Below are 22,253 nucleotides of genomic sequence, written 5' to 3' on the forward strand. Positions count from 1 at the left end.
ACAATGTCTGTCTGACAGGAGCTTTCTGCTGTTTTAAATACCGTTTACAAAAACGCTCTGCAAAAATTCTGTGTCTGATGGGATCTGCTTTTCGAAGTGTCTCATCAAAGATCATCTATAGGACAGGAGGCTTTTTCCTACTGTAAAAAAGTGTGTGTTAAAGGGCCTGTCAATATCTGGCATCACATGAGAGTACACCTCACAGTGAGCATCACAATCTCACAGTACCACCCCATGAACCACAGCTCTCTCCAGCGCCAGCTGCACTCGTGCACCTCCAGACCACCATGCTTGGCTGTAGGCGAGCCACAACTCACTTGTGTTGGCAGATGTTTAGACAATGGAGCCTGTGTTTGCTAGTACATCTCTGATGTTTGTATCCAGGTTTCCATCATCGTACGGTATCGTCCCTTGGCCAGATGTTCACCTCGCTGCATAATCCCATTCCATCCAAAAGTTAGTGTAAGCTAGCCGTGCGCTGAGCACCGCCTGGTAAGAAGAAGCCTTTAACAGCGGCGACTAAAACCACATTAGTCAACGTAGCTTCACGCCTCATTGGCGTTGATGTCGGCGAGGAGAAATCATTCCAGCCAATAAGGTGTGTAATGGATTTCATCCCAGTAGTCATTCTGCCTGCATGCCTTCTTAATTGTGGCGCTTGGGAACGCCTTGGGGTGGGCGGAAGGCTTTTTAAAGACCCAACGTGCGTGTGTGATTGGAACAGGGGCATCATCTGCTCAAGCGGAGCGCTCTTGTCCTGTGGGGGATCTTTGACTCTCATTTTTGTGGTAGACCCTTAAACCAGACATAAAAAGGATCTTTGAGTAACATTTTTTCAGGAGGTCCTTAAAGACAGCAGAGCTCTCCCATAATTCTGCGGATCTTTGCCTCGCCTTTTTGCGGTAGGCTCTCCTCTCATTTTAGGGAAGGTCTTTAAAAAACAGCAGATTGGCCTCCAAATCTTCGACTGGCTGTTTTTTTTACTGTATGCTCTTCTGTCATAAAGACAAGCTTTGACCTCATGGCTCTCCTATCACACAGAGAATCTTTGACAGGCTTTTTTACTGTAGTTCCTTAATAACAGCAACGCTCGCCTGTCATACAAAGGATCTGGCATTATTGCGGTAAGCACTTTGTCCACATCGAGGATCTTTGACTCCCCTTTTTATAGTAGTCACTTCTATTGTATAGAGGATCTTTGACTCACAGTTTTTGCAGCATGGTCCTCAAAAACAGCAAAGCTCTCCTGTCATATAAAGGAACTTTGATTTGCATTTTTGTGGTTGGTCATTAAAGAGAACAGCGTTTTACTGTTATATCGAGGATCTTTGACTTGCCCTTTTGCAGTAGGCTGTCCTGTCACGTGGAGCATCTTTGACTCACCTTTTTATCGGATGTTCTCTTGTCACATAGAGGATCTTTGACTCGCCTTTTTGCTGTAGGTCCTAAAAAACAACAAACTCTCCTGTCATATAAAGGATCTTTGACTTGCATTTTTGTGGTTGGTTATTAAAGAGAACAGTGTTTTACTGTAATATAGAGGATCTTTGACTTGCCTTTTTATAGTAGTCACTCCTATTGTATAGAGGATCTTTGACTCACAGTTTTTGCAGTAGGGTCCTCAAAAATAGCAAAGCTCTCCTGTCATATAAAGGAACTTTGATGTGCATTTTTGTGGTTGGTCATTAAGGAGAACAGCGTTTTACTGTTATATAGAGGATCTTTGACTTAGCTTGTCATGTGGAGCATCTTTGACTCGCCTTTTTATCGTATGTTCTTTTGTCACATAGAGGATCTTTGACTGGCCTTTTTATTGTATGCTCTCCTGTCACATAGAGGATCTGTTACTCGCCTTTTTGCTGTAGGTCCTAAAAAAACAGCAAACTCTCCTGTCATATAAAGGATCTTTGACTTGCATTTTTGTGGTTGGTCATTAAAGAGAACAGCGTTTTAATGTAATATAGAGGATCTTTGACTTGCCTCTTTGCAATAGGCTGTCCTGTCATGTGGAGCATCTTTGACTCACCTTTTTATCGTATGTTCTCCTGTCACATAGAGGATCTTTGACTCGCCTTTTTGCTGTAAGTCCTAAAAAAACAGCAAACTCTCCTGTCATATAAAGAATCTTTGACTTGCCTTTTTGCTGTAGGTCCTAAAAAACAGCAAACTCTCCTGTCATATAAAGGATCTTTGACTCGCCTTTTTGCTGTAGGTCCTAAAAAACAGCAAACTCTCCTGTCATATAAAGAATCTTTGACTCGCCTTTTTGCTGTAGGTCCTAAAAAACAGCAAACTCTCCTGTCATATAAAGGATCTTTGACTTGCATTTTTGCGGCAGGGTCTCCTATGATATATTATTAATTTTTTTTGCTTGGTTCTTAAGAACAGCAACAGATCTCTCTTGTCATATATAGGATACTTGACTTGTGTTGTGTTTGTGGTGTGGCTAACTTACTTTTACACTTGGATAACAGTCAATATACGCCAAGTTGTTTGACAGCAACAGCCTGACTCTGTTCCAGGGTCAAACTAGGATCCAGGCTAGAGCATGTCTAGGGGTATGCCTAATGAAATGTCCTCGGAGGGTTACTCGACTGTGATGTCAAACACGAGAGGAAGAAGCTTTTTGTGATTTAAAGAGGGGAGACATCAGCCAGTGCCGATTTCATCAGCACCTACAAAGCCTTCCGCTTTCCTTTTTTTTTCTTAACACGCACTTCCCACCCCATCCTTGATCCCTTCCTGCCCTCAGCATCTTCCCTTAACAGCCTCTTTGTGTCTTATCCGCGCCTCTTGACTGTTTATTTGCTGCTTTGATTGTGATGGTGGGCTTCCTGAGCAGATCTCCACACCGTGAGTCCATTAGTGGTTTACGCTCGCCTGTTTTGTTTTGCGTCCGTCGCCGTCTGGATGTGGCAAAGGTGCCGCTTGGCTCCCGGAGGGTTGCGGCTTCTCCGCCAGGCAGGCCAGACTCAAACAGAGCGTTTTTAATCAGCTTCCCGCCATGCGCCAGCTGTGTCCACACGCCGTGTCATCCAGCTTGGACAGTTAGCCTCGGGAAGATTATCCCAAGATGCTTCACTCTGGTTTCAATTTATGTTTGAGAGAGTAAAACAGATTGAGAGGCAAAAAAAACACACGTTTTTCCAAAAATGTTTATATTAAGATTATATTAAGATATGCCTTTATTCGTCCCTCAGTGGGGAAATTTGTATTGCACAGCAGCAAAGAGTACAGAGTCAGTTAAGCAGTACAAAATACACAATATAGAAAAATAAACAATATAAATAACCCAAGTATTAACAAAAATCATAGTTTTTCCCAGAGTTATATACAATACAGTATGTAGATAATATGAAACGAGATGAGATATATGACCAGTCTATACACTGAGATCTTGTTAGAGAGTTAATATGAGGCATTATGGAAATACTTCACATAGAACTTTGTATATGTTTTCCTGTCCTTTGTTCACATGTAAACTCAGCTCCAAGTTACTCAAAAAATGCACACCAAATTATTTTTATTTATTAACAATGATTTGCAAATTGATATTTCTATAATCTATATATATTCTATATATTATATTATATATTCTATAATCTATAAATTGAGATTCTATAATCCCTGGTGGTGTAATGGGACAAGGCTCTGTTTTTCATGTCAGAGGGTGTGGGTTCCATTCTCGGCCAAGGTTGTGTCAGGAAGGGCATCCGGCGTAAAAAGTAAACCCAAACCACTCATGCCACTCACTGTGTTCCATCCATCCATCTTCTATGCCACTTATGCTCACTAGGGTTGCTGGAGCCTATCCCAGCTGGCAGGATACATCAGGATACTCCCATTCACACCTATGGACAATTTGGAGTAGTCGCGGTAGCAGTAGTGCGGTTTCACAAATACTTGTGTAGAAAAGTGGAAGCAGGAGACAGCGACTGTCATTGGAGTCAGAGTCTAGCGTTAAAGTCCATTCAGCGAGTGGACCATCCGGACCACCAGCAGCACCCCCATGTCGCCCCCATGCCCGCCTCCTCTCCCACAGTCGCTCAAATTGAAATAAATGAACTGCCAAGCCTGACGGAGAGGTAATTGTTCACATGGAAATTGGCTCGCCCGTTGTCACACCGTCCTCGCAAAAAGGAAAGAAAGAAAGGAAAAACTCCTGGAACAATTTCACAGAGCGCGGGATGAGCGAGCATTGTCAAAAGAAAAGAAAGAGAGTCTCCACTCGTCTCCTCCTTCACGATTCATCTCTAACAATGCTGCATGTGCTGCTGCGAGGTGATGGAGGACAAGCGCTCATTTCCTGCTGCATCGAGGACGATTGGATGCTAACCTCACCATGGCAGGCATTTAACCCTATACCCACCCCCGGCTGGGAGGCCGGGGGGAGGGGGGTCCGCTAATTTAATAGCTACTGTTGACTTTTATCTTTGTTACAGCACAGCCTTGTCAGTGTCAGAGGCTTGGCGTGTGTCAAAAGAAGCTCTGTGATAAGAAAAGTGCTGAATATGAACCATGGCCTTACAGTAGCGGATATCCTATTATGGTTGCACACTTTCACGCTCACAACTCGCAAGGTCAGCCCACAGTACGTGTTGGTGTTTAGAACCACAAGTATTTCTAAATGTAAAAAAAAAGAAGCAGGCTTCACTACACATCTCAAATTGTTTCTGCATTGCAAACACGTTATTGTCCTCCAAATGTCCTCCTGCCTTATATTAAGTACTTATAAAGGTTCCAAATTGACTTTGTGAAATAAAATTTGGTCGAAAAAAAGCAGGCTTTGCTACACATCTTAAATAGGATCTGTACTCCAAACATGCTTTTGTCTTCCAAATCTCCACCTTATATTAACTACTTATAAAGGTCCTAAATTCATTCATTTTCTACCGCTTATCCTCACAAAGGTTGCGGGGGGTTGCCAGCCAATCACAGGGCACATATAGACAAACAACCATTCACACTCACATTCATACCTATACCACAATTTGGAGTGGCCAATTAACCTAGCATGTTTTTGGAATGTGGGAGGAAACCGGAGTACCCGGAGAAAACCCACGCATGCACGGGGAGAACATGCAAAGTCTGCACAGAGATGGCCGAGGGTGGAATCGAACTCGGGTCTCCTAGCTGTGAGGCCTGCACGCTCACCACTCGACCACCGTGCAGCCCAGGTCTCAAATTCATTCATTCATTTTCTACCGCTTTTTCCTCATGGGGGTGCTGGAGCCTATCCCAGCTGTCTTTGGGTGAGAGGCAGGGTACACCCTGGACTGGTCGCCAGCCAATCACAGGGCACATATAGAAACAGGTCCCAAATTGGCTTTGTAAAAAAAAAAAAAAAATAAAATAAAATTCAGGCTTCGCTACACATCTTGAGTAGCTTCTGTATCCCAAACACGATTGCCCTGCAAATGTTCCTCATACTTCTAGGTGCAAATTTAATACTACCTTATTAAAGTAATTTAACAAAAAGTAATTTCAGTAACAAACAAAAAAGCAGGCTTTGCTACACATCTTAAATTGTTTCTGCTCTCCATACACACCTTTGTCCTCCACATTTTTCTGCTTCAGGGTGGAAAACCTTATATTACGTACTTCTAACGGTTTGCTACACATTTTAAATTGTCCTCCAAATGTTTCTACTTAGAGTTGAAAGGTCCCATAATGGACCTTTTTTTTTTTTTTTTTTAAAGGCTTCGCTACACATCTTAAATAGGTTGTGCTCTCCAAACACACTATTGTTTTCCAAATGTACCTTCTTCCTACTACATTATATTAAGTACTTCTAAAGTTTCCTAATTGACTTCTGGGGGAAAAAGAAGGCTTTGCTCCACATCTTAAAATGACCTTTAATGTCTCCGGCAGCAGGTCCAGCTTCTACCTGCAGTTCCATGCCCTATAAAGGAGCGTGTGAGTGCCGTGTGGCAGCAGGATGCTCCGCGAGGGGTTTTTGGTGTCACACGAGCACATTGTGCTTGTTTGTGTGTGTGGTCAGCGTGGGATTACCTTGTCAGCACTTCACTCTCTCCTCTAAGCCCTGAAATGTGTTCATGTCTGCCGCCATTTTTCAATCATCTTTCATTTTCCTCTGCTGAGAGCTGCTCTTTTGGAGCAAGATTGTCGTCTGTGTGTGTGTGTGTGTGTGTGTGATGTCTTTTGCAGTGACACACCTCCACGTGCTATCTTTCCCATCTGTTCATGCTGCGCTGCAACATTTTTATTGGCGTCTGCGAATGACTCAGCACTTGTTTGCCGATTACATCACCTTTAAAAAGTTTAGTAGGCACAACAATGCCGTCTCTGCAATTACTTTTTAATGTTTGGGGTTTTATTTGAAAAGGTTGCCACTCAAGGGTCAATGGCTGGAAATAAGTGTGCAAAAAAAAAAACAATAAAATAAAAGCAGTCAAACAGTACAGTACAGTCAATACAGTCAAACCTTGATAATATTCCATAAGCCCCAGTTTCCACATGATTTGATTTTTGACTAAGAAGGTTTTGTATTGAGTTGTGTTCTCATATAGAGCAGCTACACACAATAACCACACAGAACATTTTTAGACTTATTCCAGCCGTATTTCCTTGGATTTGCGCTTCCTGCCAAAACTGGTCTGTTTTAATTCATTCCACCCACAAGCCCGCCTCTGGGCATGCCCACTCCACTTTGATTGGTCACATGCCCAAAGTGCTTCCTAACTATGAACCATGCCACCACGCCTTTTGAAACCGAGCATTTTTTGCCATCCCAAACTTCTTTCAGGGATCACTTCCAAATGTGCAAACCTCATATTGTGAAACTTTGGCATGTTTTAACACGAGAATACAACATTCTAACTACAATTTATAGGTCAGGAAAGTGGAAAAAGCATAATAGGTCCCCTTTAATGTCCGGGTAAGCTACAGTAATTTATATCAACTCAAAACTATTGAAATCTGCGTGATGTGTAATAGGCAGATTGTGCATTTCCCAGCATGCTTTGCTGTAGTTTAAATGATCACTTTTGACTGTTTGATGCGTTTTAAAGTGTTGTTTTGTATAGATCGGGTGTAAAGTTAAAGTGCTGCCATTATTATTACTTTTGGTGTGATTTGGCTCTGAATGGCTGTGAATTTTGTGCTAATACTGTTTCCACTTTGAAAATTATAATCCCACAGGTACTTTATATCAGAGGAATAACATATTTACGCAGATCGCTGAATGTACTTTGTTTGATAAGATCCGCCAGGCGGGCCAACTCAATGCTACTTTATAAACAGTTGCACGGGACGGATGAAATTGGAACATGGGCCAGATCACCACAGAATTTGGTACACCCATTTAAGTACCCGACAAGCTCATGTGTGTAAAATTTGAGCAAGATTGGTTGAGAAACATGGCCGCCATTAAGCAAAACGTGTTTGCAGGAGCGCTTGGAAAGTAATTGTCTATAAGTCATTGAGCTTTTGTATAATGATTATAAAGCTTTGTCTGCATAGAATGTGCGTTAAAATGCATTTAAAAACATTCTAACCACAGCCAATAGGGGGCCCCAGAGATAAGCTTTCAGTCTTTTTCAATGGGTTCAGTGTTCAGCTGCATGAAAAATCAAGCAGAAAGAATGCAGAGAGAAAATTCTTCATTTGTCTTCATTAGGCAGCTGATTAATTACACAATCAAATCATCACATTTTCAGATATGCCGTCTTCATTAGCGCATGGCACGACACGTCTTGCTATTATTTATCTCGGACTGCGTGAGGCTTCATTAGCTGCCGGCCGATGCGGCACGTCGCTTTCTAAATTTAGCAGCGTTCATTTCTCCCCGAGTAGCCACGTGTTGGTTGCTGCGATGCGTGCCTACAAACGGGCTTCATTCCACCTGCGCTCCATGTTCGCCTTCTCTTTTTTGAAGCTTCTTTAATTCCTGCGATCAGGTTCAACCCCCTGGAAAAGGATGATGTCATTGAGGACACGCTTTTGAAATATGTCAAGAATTGCCTGTGCGTTGACCCACAACAAAGCAATGCAAGGAAATTATGCTTTTTGGGGGGGTGGATGACTTGAGTCTAAGGATTGAAGGCCTGAAAGGAACAGAGGTTCTACATGAGCTCACATCGTGTGCTCCTCACCGTGTATTATTAGAATCGGCTCATTTGCCTGCACAGAAGCTGTCACTAATCCCACTTTTTTCCCTGCTCATCATGGCCAAATGATGCCAATGTGCACAACAAAATAATAAGGTTCGGTGCTTGGTCCTCTTCTCTTCATCCTCTACATCAGGGGTCTCAAACTCGCGGCCCAGTCGCCAGTTTGAGGCCCCCACCTTGATACCAAAGTTTATTGTTGAAATGACAGCTTAAAGCTGTGTGCACACCGGACACAATTAACATGATTTTGCCCCGCCCATACTGTTACCCTACCCTGTTACCCCGCCCTGTTTTGCTTTGGATTAGCAATGAAGCTAAAGGCTTATGACGCTGGGTATAAATAAATGCAGGAAATGATTTGGAATAAAAGGGAAAATACACGTCAAGATAAAGCATCTCATCAAACATGTTGTTAAAGTTACCACGCTGCTCCCAGATGGAACTGAGTACGATGCTAACTTGCTAATTGGGTCAAATTATTAAGTTTCATTCATGTTCATGTTAAAGGTTAAATAACTGTTAATACTGTACATTTCAATCTGAAAAAAATAATTTCTCTACCAACTGTATGTGGTTTCTTACGTTTCTTATTTGCTGCTTTATTATTATTTTACTTATTTATTACTGGTTTATTGTCTTTATTCTTAATTTGTTTATTTATTTTTTTGTCTTATTTTGTGTATAGAAAAATAAAAATTAAGATATTTGCTAACAGTGGAATGTTTTATCAGATATTTTGGTGAGGAAAACCGGAACCAAAGTACTGAAAAAGTGTAGGGTATAGCAGAAGCAAAAGCATTGAAGATAGTTTTTCCAGTTTTTAATAAATGCGTTTTGGGGTTTTTTTGAAAACCTGATGTGGCCTGGCTTCACCCAGGTAAAGTGAGTTTGAGACCCCTGCTCTACATCCTTCCTCTCGGCAATATCATCCGTCGACATGGCCTCAATTTCTTTAAAAAATTGTCTTAAATTTCATAGTGACAAAACAGATATTATCATCATCGGTCCCAAAAACATCCCAACACCCACCCATAACTTCTATCTTCAATTTGACAGCGCCACCCTCACTCCATCCCCGCTCATCCGCAACCTTGGTATCCTCCTGGACCCCACCCTTTCATTTGAACCCCACATCAAACAGTTAACCCGGACTGCATTCTTCCATCTTAAGAACATAGCCCGACTCCGTCCATCACTTACATTCTCTGCTGCTGAATCCCTGATCCATGCATTCATCCCAACCAGAATGGACTACTGCAACAGTATTCTCTACGGTACACCTTCCAAAATTCAACCTCAACAAACTACAATATATTCACAACCTCCTCACCTCCACCCGCTCTCGTCAACACATTACCCCGGTCCTTAAAAACCTCCACTGCCTTCCCGTTCCCCAACGCATTCACTTCAAAGTTCTTCTCATAACCTACAAAGCCCTCCACGATCTGACCCCCCCATATCTCACAGACCTGCTCCATCCACACAATCCCCCGCGTCCCCTTCGCTCCTCAGACTCCAACCTCCTAGCACTCCCCTGTACGACCAAGCTCCGAACCTGGGGAGACAGAGCCTTCTCCATCGCTGCCCCCACCCTCTGGAACTCTTTGCCCCATTCACTCCGTGCTTGCCCTGACCTTCCCAGTTTCAAAAACCAACTAAAAACCCACCTCTTTAAATCTGTTTTTAATGTCTAACTTTTTATACCTGACTGCTGTACCCCCCCTCCCCGCTTTTACTCATCTTTTAACTGTGTATTAATGAATGAATGTTGTATTTTTATGTATCTTTTACTCTGTTTACTTGCTTTTACTCACCTCCATTCTTCTGTAAAGTGTCTTTGAATATTTTGAAAAGCGCTATAACTCGCTAGGAACCAGATGATATTCAGAGTGAGGCTCCGATGGCCGTCCGTATTTATAAACATTGTCGTTCAGTGGCACCATTGGGATCAAACACATTTGCGGGAATAGTCTTTGCTTGTGTTGTAATTATTGTCATTGTACCTAGCAGTCTGGACAGAGGTGTTAGTTGTCTGTTCCTTGCATATCAATAAGTTCCATTTCCTGTTCTATGGTTGTCATCGCATTTTTCCCCTTCTCGCCATCAAGGGCGTCTCATGCCCCTTTTGAGGTTTGTTTTTCTCAAGAATTATGAGCGAAATTTGAGTTGTAAGAAAGAAGTCCTCCAAATGCACGGTAGGTCTTTGAAGCTGCCAACAAATGTGAAAGAATGGTCGGTCGGTTGGCAGGCCACACCCCCAACTTGAACTCACTTCTAAGTCACCAAACGAGGAGCATGTGTGGAAATGTTTGGTTTATTGTGGCTTCTATTGATTTCTGTTATTGTTATTTCAGCACAATGTTGGATTGTCGTGGCGACGTCTGAGGTCTAAGTCCCTGGCATAAATAGCGCCTTAGCGCTGCTTTCAATAGCGCTCACTGTACCCAGAAAAGGTTATTATCCATCAGAGCTTTTCTGTTTCATCTTAAAGCAATTTCCTGTCTACTCTGTGATCGTCTCTCAATTGCTTTCTGTCGCCATGTCTGTGTTTTCCTTTCCTTGTCAACTTTTTGCTGCCTTATGCACTTCGTGTTCCCTGGCAAACACAAATGGGAGTCGTCGTGTCGCTCGTCAAAAGCTGTCGCAAGCTCGCAGTTGTGGGTCGTCGCCGCCAGATGCTCCATCCGTGAAGTTTTGTGTTTTGGGACGTGACTTTTTTTTAAAAACTAACTTTTGTACTTTCCTACCAATCAGATTTCTCTGACGCCGCCCCCTATGCTGCACACAGCCCCTTGAGGGCGTCTTTGCATTGCAGCTTAACAATTTGTGTTCTCACGTTGTTGGCTTCTCGTTGGCTTCTATTAAGGCGTGATGCGTTAATAGTAACATTCAGTATACAGCATACCGTGCCAATATGTGTAGTATATAATGCAGTACTGGATGATGATACAATAACAGTAAGAGACAAGAAGGCTAAGAGTAAACATGCCCCCTGTAGCCCCAACTCCTGTCCTTCTGTTCACGCTGCAATCCCATAATAACCCATAATATTATGGGTACATCCTCACCTGCTCGGGTACACTCTCTTCAACTCAATAGTTATTTTTGACGTTCCATGGTGTAAACAGCCAGCAGTTAGAGTGGCACTTCCTGTATGAGCTCACCGCACCATGACACAGCAGTCCGGGCACAGTGAGGGGGAACTACCGCTGTAGCTATGAAAGCCAAACATCCAACGTCCAAGGTGAAACTAACTTCACCACGGCACACCGCACCGCACAGACAAAAAAAAATAAGGCTGTCATTAAAAAATAGCTTAGCTCCCTCGCTAAATATTGCGAGATTTTGCCTTGTGGCGTGGTCCAAGATGGCTCCATAAACAGAACAAGCACACATACGTACAACAGTTTGTGTGTCATATTGCACACTAACCAAGTGGGCGAATGAAAAACTAGGCACAATTTTAGGCAAAATGTGCCTGGGTGAACGTTAACCGTTTTATAAAAATTGCCTTTTTGCAGCTTTTTGTGAAACAAAAAAAACAACAAAAAAATTGTTTAATGTCTTTCTTTTGCATTAATTTATTATGAATTGATAAATGAAGTAAAATATGATTTGATTATTTAAAAAAAATTATAATAAATTATAATTGTTAATATTAATTAATAATAATTAATGTTAACTAAATTAATACATTCATATAAATTAATATATTATATTATATAATTATATATATTATATATTTTTATATTTATTATATTAGAATTATAATATTATATATTATATTATATAATTATATTATATATTATATATTTTTATATTTATTATATTAGAATTATAATATAATATTATATATTATTATATAAATAATATATATTAATATTAATGAATAATTATTAGAATTTTAACTATTAGCTAATCATTTGTAACTAAATAAAATTAAATAAAAAATAAATCAAATCATTATTATCAGTAGTCGTAGTAGCAGTATGAGAAACAATGTTCATTATATTACGTATACCTACTGTACATTAATGAATTCATGATTATTATTGAGAATTCCAAATGAGTGAATTAGTTGCTCACCACATGCAAACAGCACATTGCGTTGCCGCCTCAATATTCCTCCGCCTCCTCCTGTGCAAACATCAGCGAGGGCGGCCACCGCAGGCGACGCCAGGCTGTCAGCTGCCGTACAAGAAATGACGTCTGTGTGTTTCACAAGGATAATGTACCATCGTCTTTCCAGTGAAAAGCTTCTTTTATTTTGTTTTTTTAAGGCAGCTGAACCTGGAATCAACCCGAGTGGTTTTCAAACAGGCTTTATTGTGTTTTGAGAGCCAGCTCGCTGCCTCGTTACCTGAGACACTGAGGATCATTTCTCATTTGGCATGGTTCCAATAAAGCCTCTTTTCCAGTAGTTTGCACTGACTAAAGTTGCTGCGTGTACGTCATCTACGTATATAATAGCCCTTGTTTATCGCGGTTCTGGAAGTAGGATTTAATATTTTTTATCATTATTAGAGCCCTATGGGCATTAAAATAACACCCCTATAGTCACCTTTACACTCCTACATTCATTTATTTTTTATTCCGCTTGTCCTCACTCGGGACGAGGTATGGTATGGCAAACCTTTTTCAGTTTTCAAACGCAAAATGTGTCAGGCGTTTCAGGTTGCTGATGAGGGTTTTTGTGTGCTTGATGTTTTTTTGTCCCCTCATCGTGGAGCATTTGGTACAACTGGCAAAATGTCCTCCTCTTAAAGTGAATGCTTGTTTGCAAATTAGGCTCGGGGCACTTCGGACAGGCTGTTAACGTCAAAGGCATTTGATTTGCTCCTCCTCCTCAAAGTACAAGTAATCTCGCCTCATTGGAGGATTAAACATTCTATTTTAATGTTCTCGGATTTATCAGTATGATGTCAGAATTCCCCCATATCCCCAGTACAGAATCTAATGCAAATATATGGTAAATATCATAGACAAACATGAGTGAATAATTGAAAATAATAAACAACAATGCATAAATAACAAATTAAAGCAATAAAGGAGTAAAAAAAAATTCTGCCATGCATGATGTCAACATGGTACATTTTCACTTGGTTTCCCCCCAAACCATCACAGATCCTAATAGAACATTACTGGAGGACATGGCTCAATCCATACTCGAGGTTCACTTATCGATCCGCTAAAAGTTGTTGGAATGCCCAGATGTTTTAAATGACATTTCCCCCTGTGGCTGTGACCCTCCCCAACATGAAAGAATGAATGGATTTGATGGCAGCGTCTGTCCTCTATGGCTTGTGCTGCTCACCGCACTGCAATCTGACGTCCACAAAGCATGCTGCTCAACTTAAGCAATCCATGCATGTTACTGTGAACAGCTGTTACGTGCACCGCTTTCTCCCCCCCCCCCCCCCCCCCCCCCCCACACACACACACAGCCCCCTAAACAAAATATTCTCCCAGAAAGCAGGTCACAGCGTGGATTATTTTTAGTAACCAGGTCACTGAGTAGTTATGCCAATTGTGTTTTGTGCGACAAGTAAAAAGTCAAACACTTTTTTCCTTCAAAAAAGTTACATTATGAGAGTTACAATATTGTTTTTTGCTAAATTAATAAATATATGACAATATCAGTATACACTAATCCCTCGTTCATTGCTGTTAATTGGTTCCAGACCATGATAAGTGAATTTCGGAAAAGTAGGATTCTTGATTTAGAAATAAAATATTTTTGGACAGATTTTCACACGTTGGCTATTGTCTCATCAGTGTAACATTACTGATACCTTGTGGCCAGTGGGGGGTACTACATGTCATCGCAGCATCATTGAATCCTTACATTTGTAGTTTTGTAAATTTTGACATTTTTATGCTTGAAAATGCATCATTAAAAAAAACAGAAATGTATTTGCTTAAATATGGATATTTTTTAACAAGTTCAACCATGAAATGCGATGAATTGGAATTTTTTTAATTGATATACTTAACGGCTATTTTTCTTTTTTATGTAATGATTAATGCATACCGTAAAAAAATAAAAACAAAACAGTCAATCAATACTAATAATTTATTATGAACATTGTTATTATTAATAATGTATCACCAATAGTGCTTTTGTGTCAGAAATTAATAATAATAATACAAATAATAATATTTTAAAATAAGTCAAAAAATATTTTACTGTCATATTTTTGTGTTAAAAAAATTAAATTTAATGTAATAATAATTTGAGTAATGCATTTAATTTAATAATAATTTCATAAATTACAATTTTAGGTCTGTAAAAATATGTGACTCGTTGTTCATAATAATCTGTAGAAACAAAATTAAATACTTTAATAAAAGCTATTATTAATAGTAATTTTAATGTTAATATTGATATTGATAATTACTAATCAATTAAAATAATGATGTCCCCTCACAAAATAATAGAAAAAAGAGCACCATCATAAGGTTTCTTCTTGTTTTCAATTTTAATACATTTTTAACACTTTTACAAGTGTAAAAAGAAGTCAACCACTTTTCATAGTAATACGTAAAAACAATTTAAAAAAAATTCCACATCAACGTCATTGTCACACTAGTGTACAAAGCAGGGGGGGGCATAATGACTTTCAAGGCATATTTCCCCCCAAAAGATTGTCATATTTCTAATTAGTTCAAACTTAGGGGGCATTGCCCTTGAACGGGTCCACCGTTGCGTCACCATAAAGGCATGATGCGGGTCATCGAACTCTCCAGCTTCTTTCAATCATTGCATTTTAACCATAACGCTGTCGCCGACTACAGTAACGGCCGCTTCAAGTGATGCAATTGAATAGAAAAAAGCAACAATACAAAACCATGGCCACATACATGAGGACTGTGACAAATACACCAGAGGGTTACCTTGGCAACGGGAGACCAGCTATCACAGGCGCTTAAAAGGGAATTTGAGGATTTCCATGTGTTTGTACATTTAGAAACGTCTGGCAAAAATAGCTGCTGCTTGGTGACGAACACGCTTGTTGTTCAAGTTAACCCTTCAGAGACCTTTGGGACATTTTGTGTCATTTTGTCACCACAACAATAATTCACTCAACCTTGATTTACACAATAAATATCAAAAGGGATGGATGGATGGAATCAAGGCATCCGAATGAAAAGCAACATTTCCAAGCTCATTTGAACTAAGACATTTCCAGCATATGTGGAGTAATATGGGGGGGGGGGGTCAGTGTGTTGTGTGCTCTTTGGCAGCAGAGGGCACGCATGTCACACGTACATCAGCCTGAGCGTGTGATTGTGTTTTACTATTAATAAATATAAATATATATATAAATAAACAAAACTATCTCAGGACAGATACTATGTTAATTTTGCCACCTACAGAGAACATACTAACTCCGTATTTCTAAAATGACAAATACTTCAACTTGCTGATATAGTTCATCTTCAAACAGCTAAAATAATGCATAAGGCTAAAAATAAGCAATTAGCTAAAAATGTCATCCAATACTTCTCTACAAGAGAGGAGAAATATGATCTCAGGGAAGAAGTACATTTGAAACACTTCTATGCTAGGACTACGTTATGCTAGCCATAGCATTTCAGTATGTGGAATCAAACTATGGAATGGATTGAGTAAGGAAATCAAACAATGCACAACGATGAGCCAATTCAAGAAACAATACAAGCAGTTGATGTTTGCTAAATACAAGGATGAAGAGTCTTGAACCAGTCATGATGTGCTATATATATCACTATATTGACACTTACTATGGTACCCATTATGGCATTGGATGCTCATATCACCGAGTACTTTGGTACTAGGTACATTATTTAAAAAATGTAAAAAACAAAAATAAAAAAAACCTTAAACTGTATTATGGAAAGCAGGAAGTGAACAAATGTAACAGTTAGTGATTGTAAACGTACCAGATGGAGGGGTAGGATTTAATAAGCTTTGCTTCTTCCTACTCATTTTGGACATGTGGAACTGGGAACTGATTATGGGATGCACTCAATTGGAATCTGATGCATGTTCAAATGAAATAAAACCATTACCATTACCAATTATGTGGGATGGGGGGGTATATTTTTGTAGTTCTCCTGCTGTAGTTTTTTGTGAAGCAAACACCTTTTGTCCCGAGGACCTGGACTGTGAGATTAAAAACACTGTAGAAAATAACAACCCATCTCAGGACAGAAAGTATACACTCAAGTATACATGAGTGTCCGACACTGTATTAAACAATATATATATATATATATATATATATATATATATATATATATATATATATATGTATGTACACACATATATATATATATATATATATATATACAGTGAAGAAAATAAGTATTTGAACACCCTGCTATTTTGCTATTTCTCCCACTTAGAAATCATGGAGGGGTCTGAAATTTTCATCGTAGGTGCATGTCCACTGTGAGAGAGATAAACTAAAAAGAAAAATCCAGAAATCACAATGCATGATTTTTTAACAATTTATTTGTGTGATACAGCTGCTAATAAGTATTTGAACACCTGAGAAAATGAATGTTAATATTTGGTACAGTAGCCTTTGTTTGCTATTACAGAGGTCAAACGTTTCCTGTAGTTTTTCACCAGGTTTGCACACACTGCAGGAGGGATCTTGGCCCACTCCTCCACACAGATCTTCTCTAGATCAGTCAGGTTTCTGGGCTGTCGCTGAGAAACACGGAGTTTGAGCTCCCTCCAAAGATTTTCGATTGGGTTCAGGTCTGGAGACTGGCTGGGCCATGCTAGAACCTTGATATGCTTCTTACGGAGCCACTCCTTGGTTTTCCTGGCTGTGTGCTTCGGGTCGTTGTCGTGTTGGAAGACCCAGCCACGACCCATCTTCAATGCTCTGACAGAGGGAAGGAGGTTGTTCCCCAAAATCTCACAATACACGGCCCCAGTCATCCTCTCTTTAATGCAGTGCACTCGTCCTGTCCCATGTGCAGAAAAACACCCCCAAAGCATGATGCTACCACCCCCATGCGTCACAGTAGGGATGGTGTTCTTCGGATTGTACTCTTCATTCTTCTTCCTCCAAACACGCTTATTGGAATTATGACCAAAAAGTTCTATTTTGGTCTCATCTGACCATAAAACTTTCTCCCATGACTCCTCTGTATCATCCAAATGGTCATATGCAAACTTAAGACGGGCCTTGACATGTGCTGGTTTAAGCAGGGGAACCTTTCGTGCCATGCATGATTTCACATCATGACGTCTTAGTGTATTACCTACAGTAACCTTGGAAACGGTGGTCCCAGCTCTTTTCAGGTCATTGACCAAGTCCTGTCGTGTAGTTCTGGGCTGATTCCTCACCTTTCTTAGAATCATTGAGACCCCACGAGGTGATATCTTGCATGGGGCTCCACTCCGATTGAGATTGACCGTCATGTTTAGCTTCTTCCATTTTCTAATGATAGCTCCAACAGTGGACCTTTTTTCACCAAGCTGCTTGGTAATTGCTCCGTAGCCCTTTCCAGCCTTGTGGAGGTGTACAATTTTGTCTCTGGTGTCTTTGGACAGCTCTTTGGTCTTCGCCATGTTACAAGTTAAAGTCTTACTGATTGTATGGGGTGGACAGGTGTCTTTATGCAGCTAACGACCTCAAACAGGTGCATCTGATTCAGGATGATACATGGAGTGCAGGTGGACTTCTAATGGGCAGACTAACAGGTCTTTCAGGGTCAGAATTCTAGATGATACACAGGTGTTCAAATACTTATTTGCAGCTGTATCACACAAATAAATTGTTAAAAAATCATGCATTGTGATTTCTGGATTTTTCTTTTTAGTTTATCTCTCTCACAGTGGACATGCACCTACGATGAAAATTTCAGACCCCTCCATGATTTCTAAGTGGGAGAAATAGCAAAATAGCAGGGTGTTCAAATACTTATTTTCTTCACTGTATATATATATATATATATGTGTACATACATATATATATATATATATATACATATATATATATATATATATATATATATATATGTATGTACATATATATATATATGTATTGATGTTATTTTTTCTTCTGCAGTTTTTGGGAAGCAAACACGTCTTGTTGTGAGAGGACGCTAACCCTTACCATCGCTGTCTTGTGTACAGAAATGGCGAGCTGGGTGTCCCTCCTCATCTTCGTGGCCTGCCACTGGACCTCCAGAGCCCAGGAGGCCAGCCTGGACCTCCCGGAGTTCCCCTCAGAGACGGCCATAAATAACGTAGTCCAGGACCCGCGCACGGGTCGTGTGTACGTGGGAGCCGTCAACGCGGTCTACCAACTGGGACCGTCTCTGCGACTGGAAGCCCGGGCGGAGACGGGCCCCAAAAAGGACGCCAGGACATGCACGCCGCCGGCTTTTGCCTGCCAGGACACCAAGCTGATGCCCAACATCAACAAGCTGCTGCTGGTCCACCCGGCCAACGGCTCCCTCATCGTGTGCGGGAGCCGCTACCGGGGCATCTGCTCCTTGCTGAACCTGTCCAACGTGGACCAGCAGCTCTACTACAGCGACAGCAAGGGGGAGAGGACTTACGTGGCGAGCATAGAGGACAACGTCAACGTGGTGGGCGTCATGTCCACCTTCACGAAGGACCAACACAAGTTTGACGTGTTCCTTGTGGGTAAAGGCTACGGAAGCCAGGATAGCACCAAGATCATTACCACCAGGATTCTGCAGGACTTCCGGGAGTGGGTGGTGTTTGAGAGCATCATTGAGGCGTCCACCATTCAGACCATGCCCTTCGGTCCTCGCTACCTTCACGACTTCAGGCACGCCTTCACAGCCGACGGCTTTGTTTACTTTGTCTTCTCCAGGACTCTGGACGGCACAGACAACAAGAACCTGACCTTCGTGTCCCGCCTGTGCGAGAACGACCACCATTTGTATTCGCACACGGAGCTGCAGCTCAAATGCGGCCAGGATAACCGATTCAGCAAAGTGCACGCCGCCTATGTGGCGTCGCCGGGAAAGGAGCTGAGTCGTGTCATGACCGAGTCCGGCGTGTACGGGAAGGTCCAGCCCTGGAATAAAGTTCTCTTCATGGTGGCCAGCTCGGAGGACGACCACAGCGACTCGGCACTGTGCATGTACACGCTCAACGCCATCAACGAGCGGCTGGTGGACATCATCACCGCCTGCTACAGCGACTCGGGGAAGATATCGGGCTTCCCTGCCGTGGACATCCCGTACTCATCCAAAACGGCGGAATTCTGCACTTCCAAAATTGCGGTAAGCAAATGTGTTGGTAGAATTGACCCGAATATAAGACGCTATTCTTCCCGTTAGCGTCCGTGCAATATAATATCCTCAAAGTTTGATCATCATTAGACAACTCGTCAAAGTCTAATGGATAATTAGTCCAAAGATGTTCTATGTCCTGGCGGCCATGTTTTTCAACCATTCATTCATTCATTTATTCATTTTCCATCGCTTATCCTCACAAGGGTTGGGGGGGGGGGTGCTGGAGCCTATCCCTGCTGTCTTTGGCCGAGAGGCGGGGTACACCCTGGACTGGTGGCCAGCCAATCACAGGGCACATATAGACAAACAACTATTCACACTCACATTCATACCTATGGACAATTTGGAGTGGCCAATTAACCTAGCATGTTTTTGGAATGTGGGAGGAAACCGGAGTACCCGGAGAAAACCCACGCATGCACGGGGAGAACATGCAAACTCCACACCGAGATGGCCGAGGGTGGAATTGAACCCTGGTCTCCAAGCTGTGAGGTCTGCGCGCTAACCACTAGACTGCCGTGCCGCCCTTTTTTGTATATTTTAAGAAAAAAAAAAAAAGTTTACATCTCATTTTTGTGTTATTATTATCAACTTTTTCTTTGGATATTACACTTTTTTATTTACTCTTTTTTAACAAATATTTTAACTTTTTTTCCCTGTAATATTGTAATAATTATCATAATATTTTGACTTTATTTTCATGTTACAATTTTACCCAACCTATTTTTTCCAAAACTGACACTGTATATTTTGTTTGTTTTTCTAATATTACATCTTTAAAAAAAGTATTTTACCCTGTTAAATTCGAACGTTTTATGAAATATGAATATAAATTAATAAACTCATCATTTATTGGTCCAACATTTTTTTTGTAAAATTACTGCTGTTTTTGCTGTTGTTTTCTTGTTTAATTTGTAAAGTCCAAATATAAGAACTAATGTCAGTAATGTAAAAAAAAAAATTCCTCACTGCTTTGGCTCACAGGTCTTTGTGTTCTCCTACAGAAGGACACGCTGGAACAGTACAAATGCGGCGGAGACTTCCTACCGACGCCTCTGGCCAGCAAGCCCAGATTTGCCTTGAAGTCCAATGCCGTGTTGACCAAGCCGGGAATTTTGACCGCGGTGGCCATTGCCGTGGAGAACGACCACACCATTGCCTTCTTGGGGAGCAACCAGGGAGAAGTCTTCAAGGTGGACTTCACCACAAACTTCATTGGAACTTTTCGGATGGGGGGTGTTGAAATGCGGTGTTGATACTTTATCAGTATCAATTTCCCTTGAAGATGTCAACTTAATGCTTGCATGCCCTGAGAGTAAAATGACCTGGATCAATTAGAAGATTCACAAGCAGTGAAACGCAAACGGTTCTCGGGAACCTCTGCTAAAGGCGTGGTTGTTTTGCAGGTACACCTGACATCGGCGCCGTACGTGTACAGCAAGGCTCCTGGCGACACCTTGGGGGAGACGGTGAACAAGAACCTTTTCTTCGACATGGACCACAGCCACCTCTACATCACCACTGATAAAAAGGTTTGTATTCTTGTCACTCAACAACTTTAATGACACAATTCTGACATTTTTCTCCCGTGGAGGATCCAGAAAAACAATGTAGAGAATCAGGCCTCGTTCAAATGTGGAAAAAAACGGATGTTAGCAAATAAGACTTGCAGTAAGGAGAGGAACAGATTGCATGGACTTTTACTTTATTAATGTTTTTATGTGTTATTATGTGCGTTGTTATGCATCAACCTTGGCTGAAGGTAACTGAGGTTAAACGTAGCGGCAACATGCATTCCATTTAGCAGTTAGCATTCCTATAATGCAACTGTCAGGTGATACACGATCTGATAAGCTCTAGCATCCACTGATTACGGCCATGTTATTGCATCACATTCAAGTAACTCCTGTATTATCTTCAATGTTTAAAAAAAACTTAATGGACACCACAAAATTAATTTGAAATACCTTCTCTCTCTCTCTCTCTCTCTCGGGAGCTGGGAATGATGTGTTTGCCAAGGAGGAAAAGAGCCAGACGCACTATTTTCTCTGCCCGTCTGCTGATAATCGACTGCTCATAAATTGTCTCTAAATCCCCATCATATTCATAGCAGCACTGGGATTTTAACTGCGCTGACAAGTTACCGTGGTACCGCGGAGAAAAAGGACACAAAAAAAAAACCGCTTCACTGCTGCTCCATAAAGCCAAAGTGTGCATGACAAATACATGGGGCTTAGCAGGCAAGCAACCGGAGGAGGTAATGTTGTATTCTACTTAATAGTGCATGTTCACATGACTTCAAAAGTCAGGGCGTCCCCAAGGGCCATTTGCGGGCCATCGTGTTTTTTTTTATTTTTTATTGTAGAACCAACAAAATCCAGCAAAAATGTGGGAAACAAAGAGGAAAAGGCGATGACAGTACAGCAAAGCACTCTGGGAAACCTGCAGAGTCCGCATTGAGCACTGAGCATACTACCTCAACGTTGCCGCCACATGTACCGCCATGTGTTCATTAAGCTCCTTTCTACAAAGAAATTTAAGGTGGAGTTTCGTCCCGCAGATGCATGCAAAGCCCCAAGAAGAAAAGCGGGATAATGCACCTCGTGCACGCAGGAAAACCTTAAAGGGGACTTATTATGCTCATTTTTCCACCCCTTTGTATTAGGGGCTCCTATAGAGTAGCTACACACAATAACCCACACAGAAAAGGTTTTAGATCTTCCAGAATCTGCACCTATTCCAGCTGTATTTCCTTTGGTTTGAGCTTCCTGCCAAAACCGTCTTTTCATTGATTTCCGTTATGATGTTTGCACACTTCCAAATGCGCAAACGTCATTATCACAAACT

At 41.2% G+C, this 22,253-nt stretch overlaps 1 protein-coding gene across 1 annotated transcript in view; it reads left to right on the top strand.

The window, feature by feature from the left end:
• The window catches only part of plxnb2b (plexin b2b), a 212,566-nt gene that overhangs the window by 133,918 nt on the left and 56,395 nt on the right, over positions 1–22,253 (top strand). The window contains exons 6-8 of the mRNA XM_058075676.2: positions 18,271–19,394; positions 20,411–20,599; positions 20,813–20,938. Coding sequence (XP_057931659.2) covers positions 18,273–19,394; positions 20,411–20,599; positions 20,813–20,938 — 1,437 coding nt within the window. The 5' untranslated portion in view covers positions 18,271–18,272. The remainder of the gene's footprint in view (positions 1–18,270; positions 19,395–20,410; positions 20,600–20,812; positions 20,939–22,253) is intronic.

Source organism: Doryrhamphus excisus, linkage group LG1 (assembly GCF_037039965.1).
Source record: "Doryrhamphus excisus strain RoL-2023G ecotype Guam linkage group LG1, RoL_Dexc_Guam_v1.1, whole genome shotgun sequence".
NCBI classification, from domain to species: Eukaryota; Metazoa; Chordata; class Actinopteri; order Syngnathiformes; family Syngnathidae; genus Doryrhamphus; species Doryrhamphus excisus.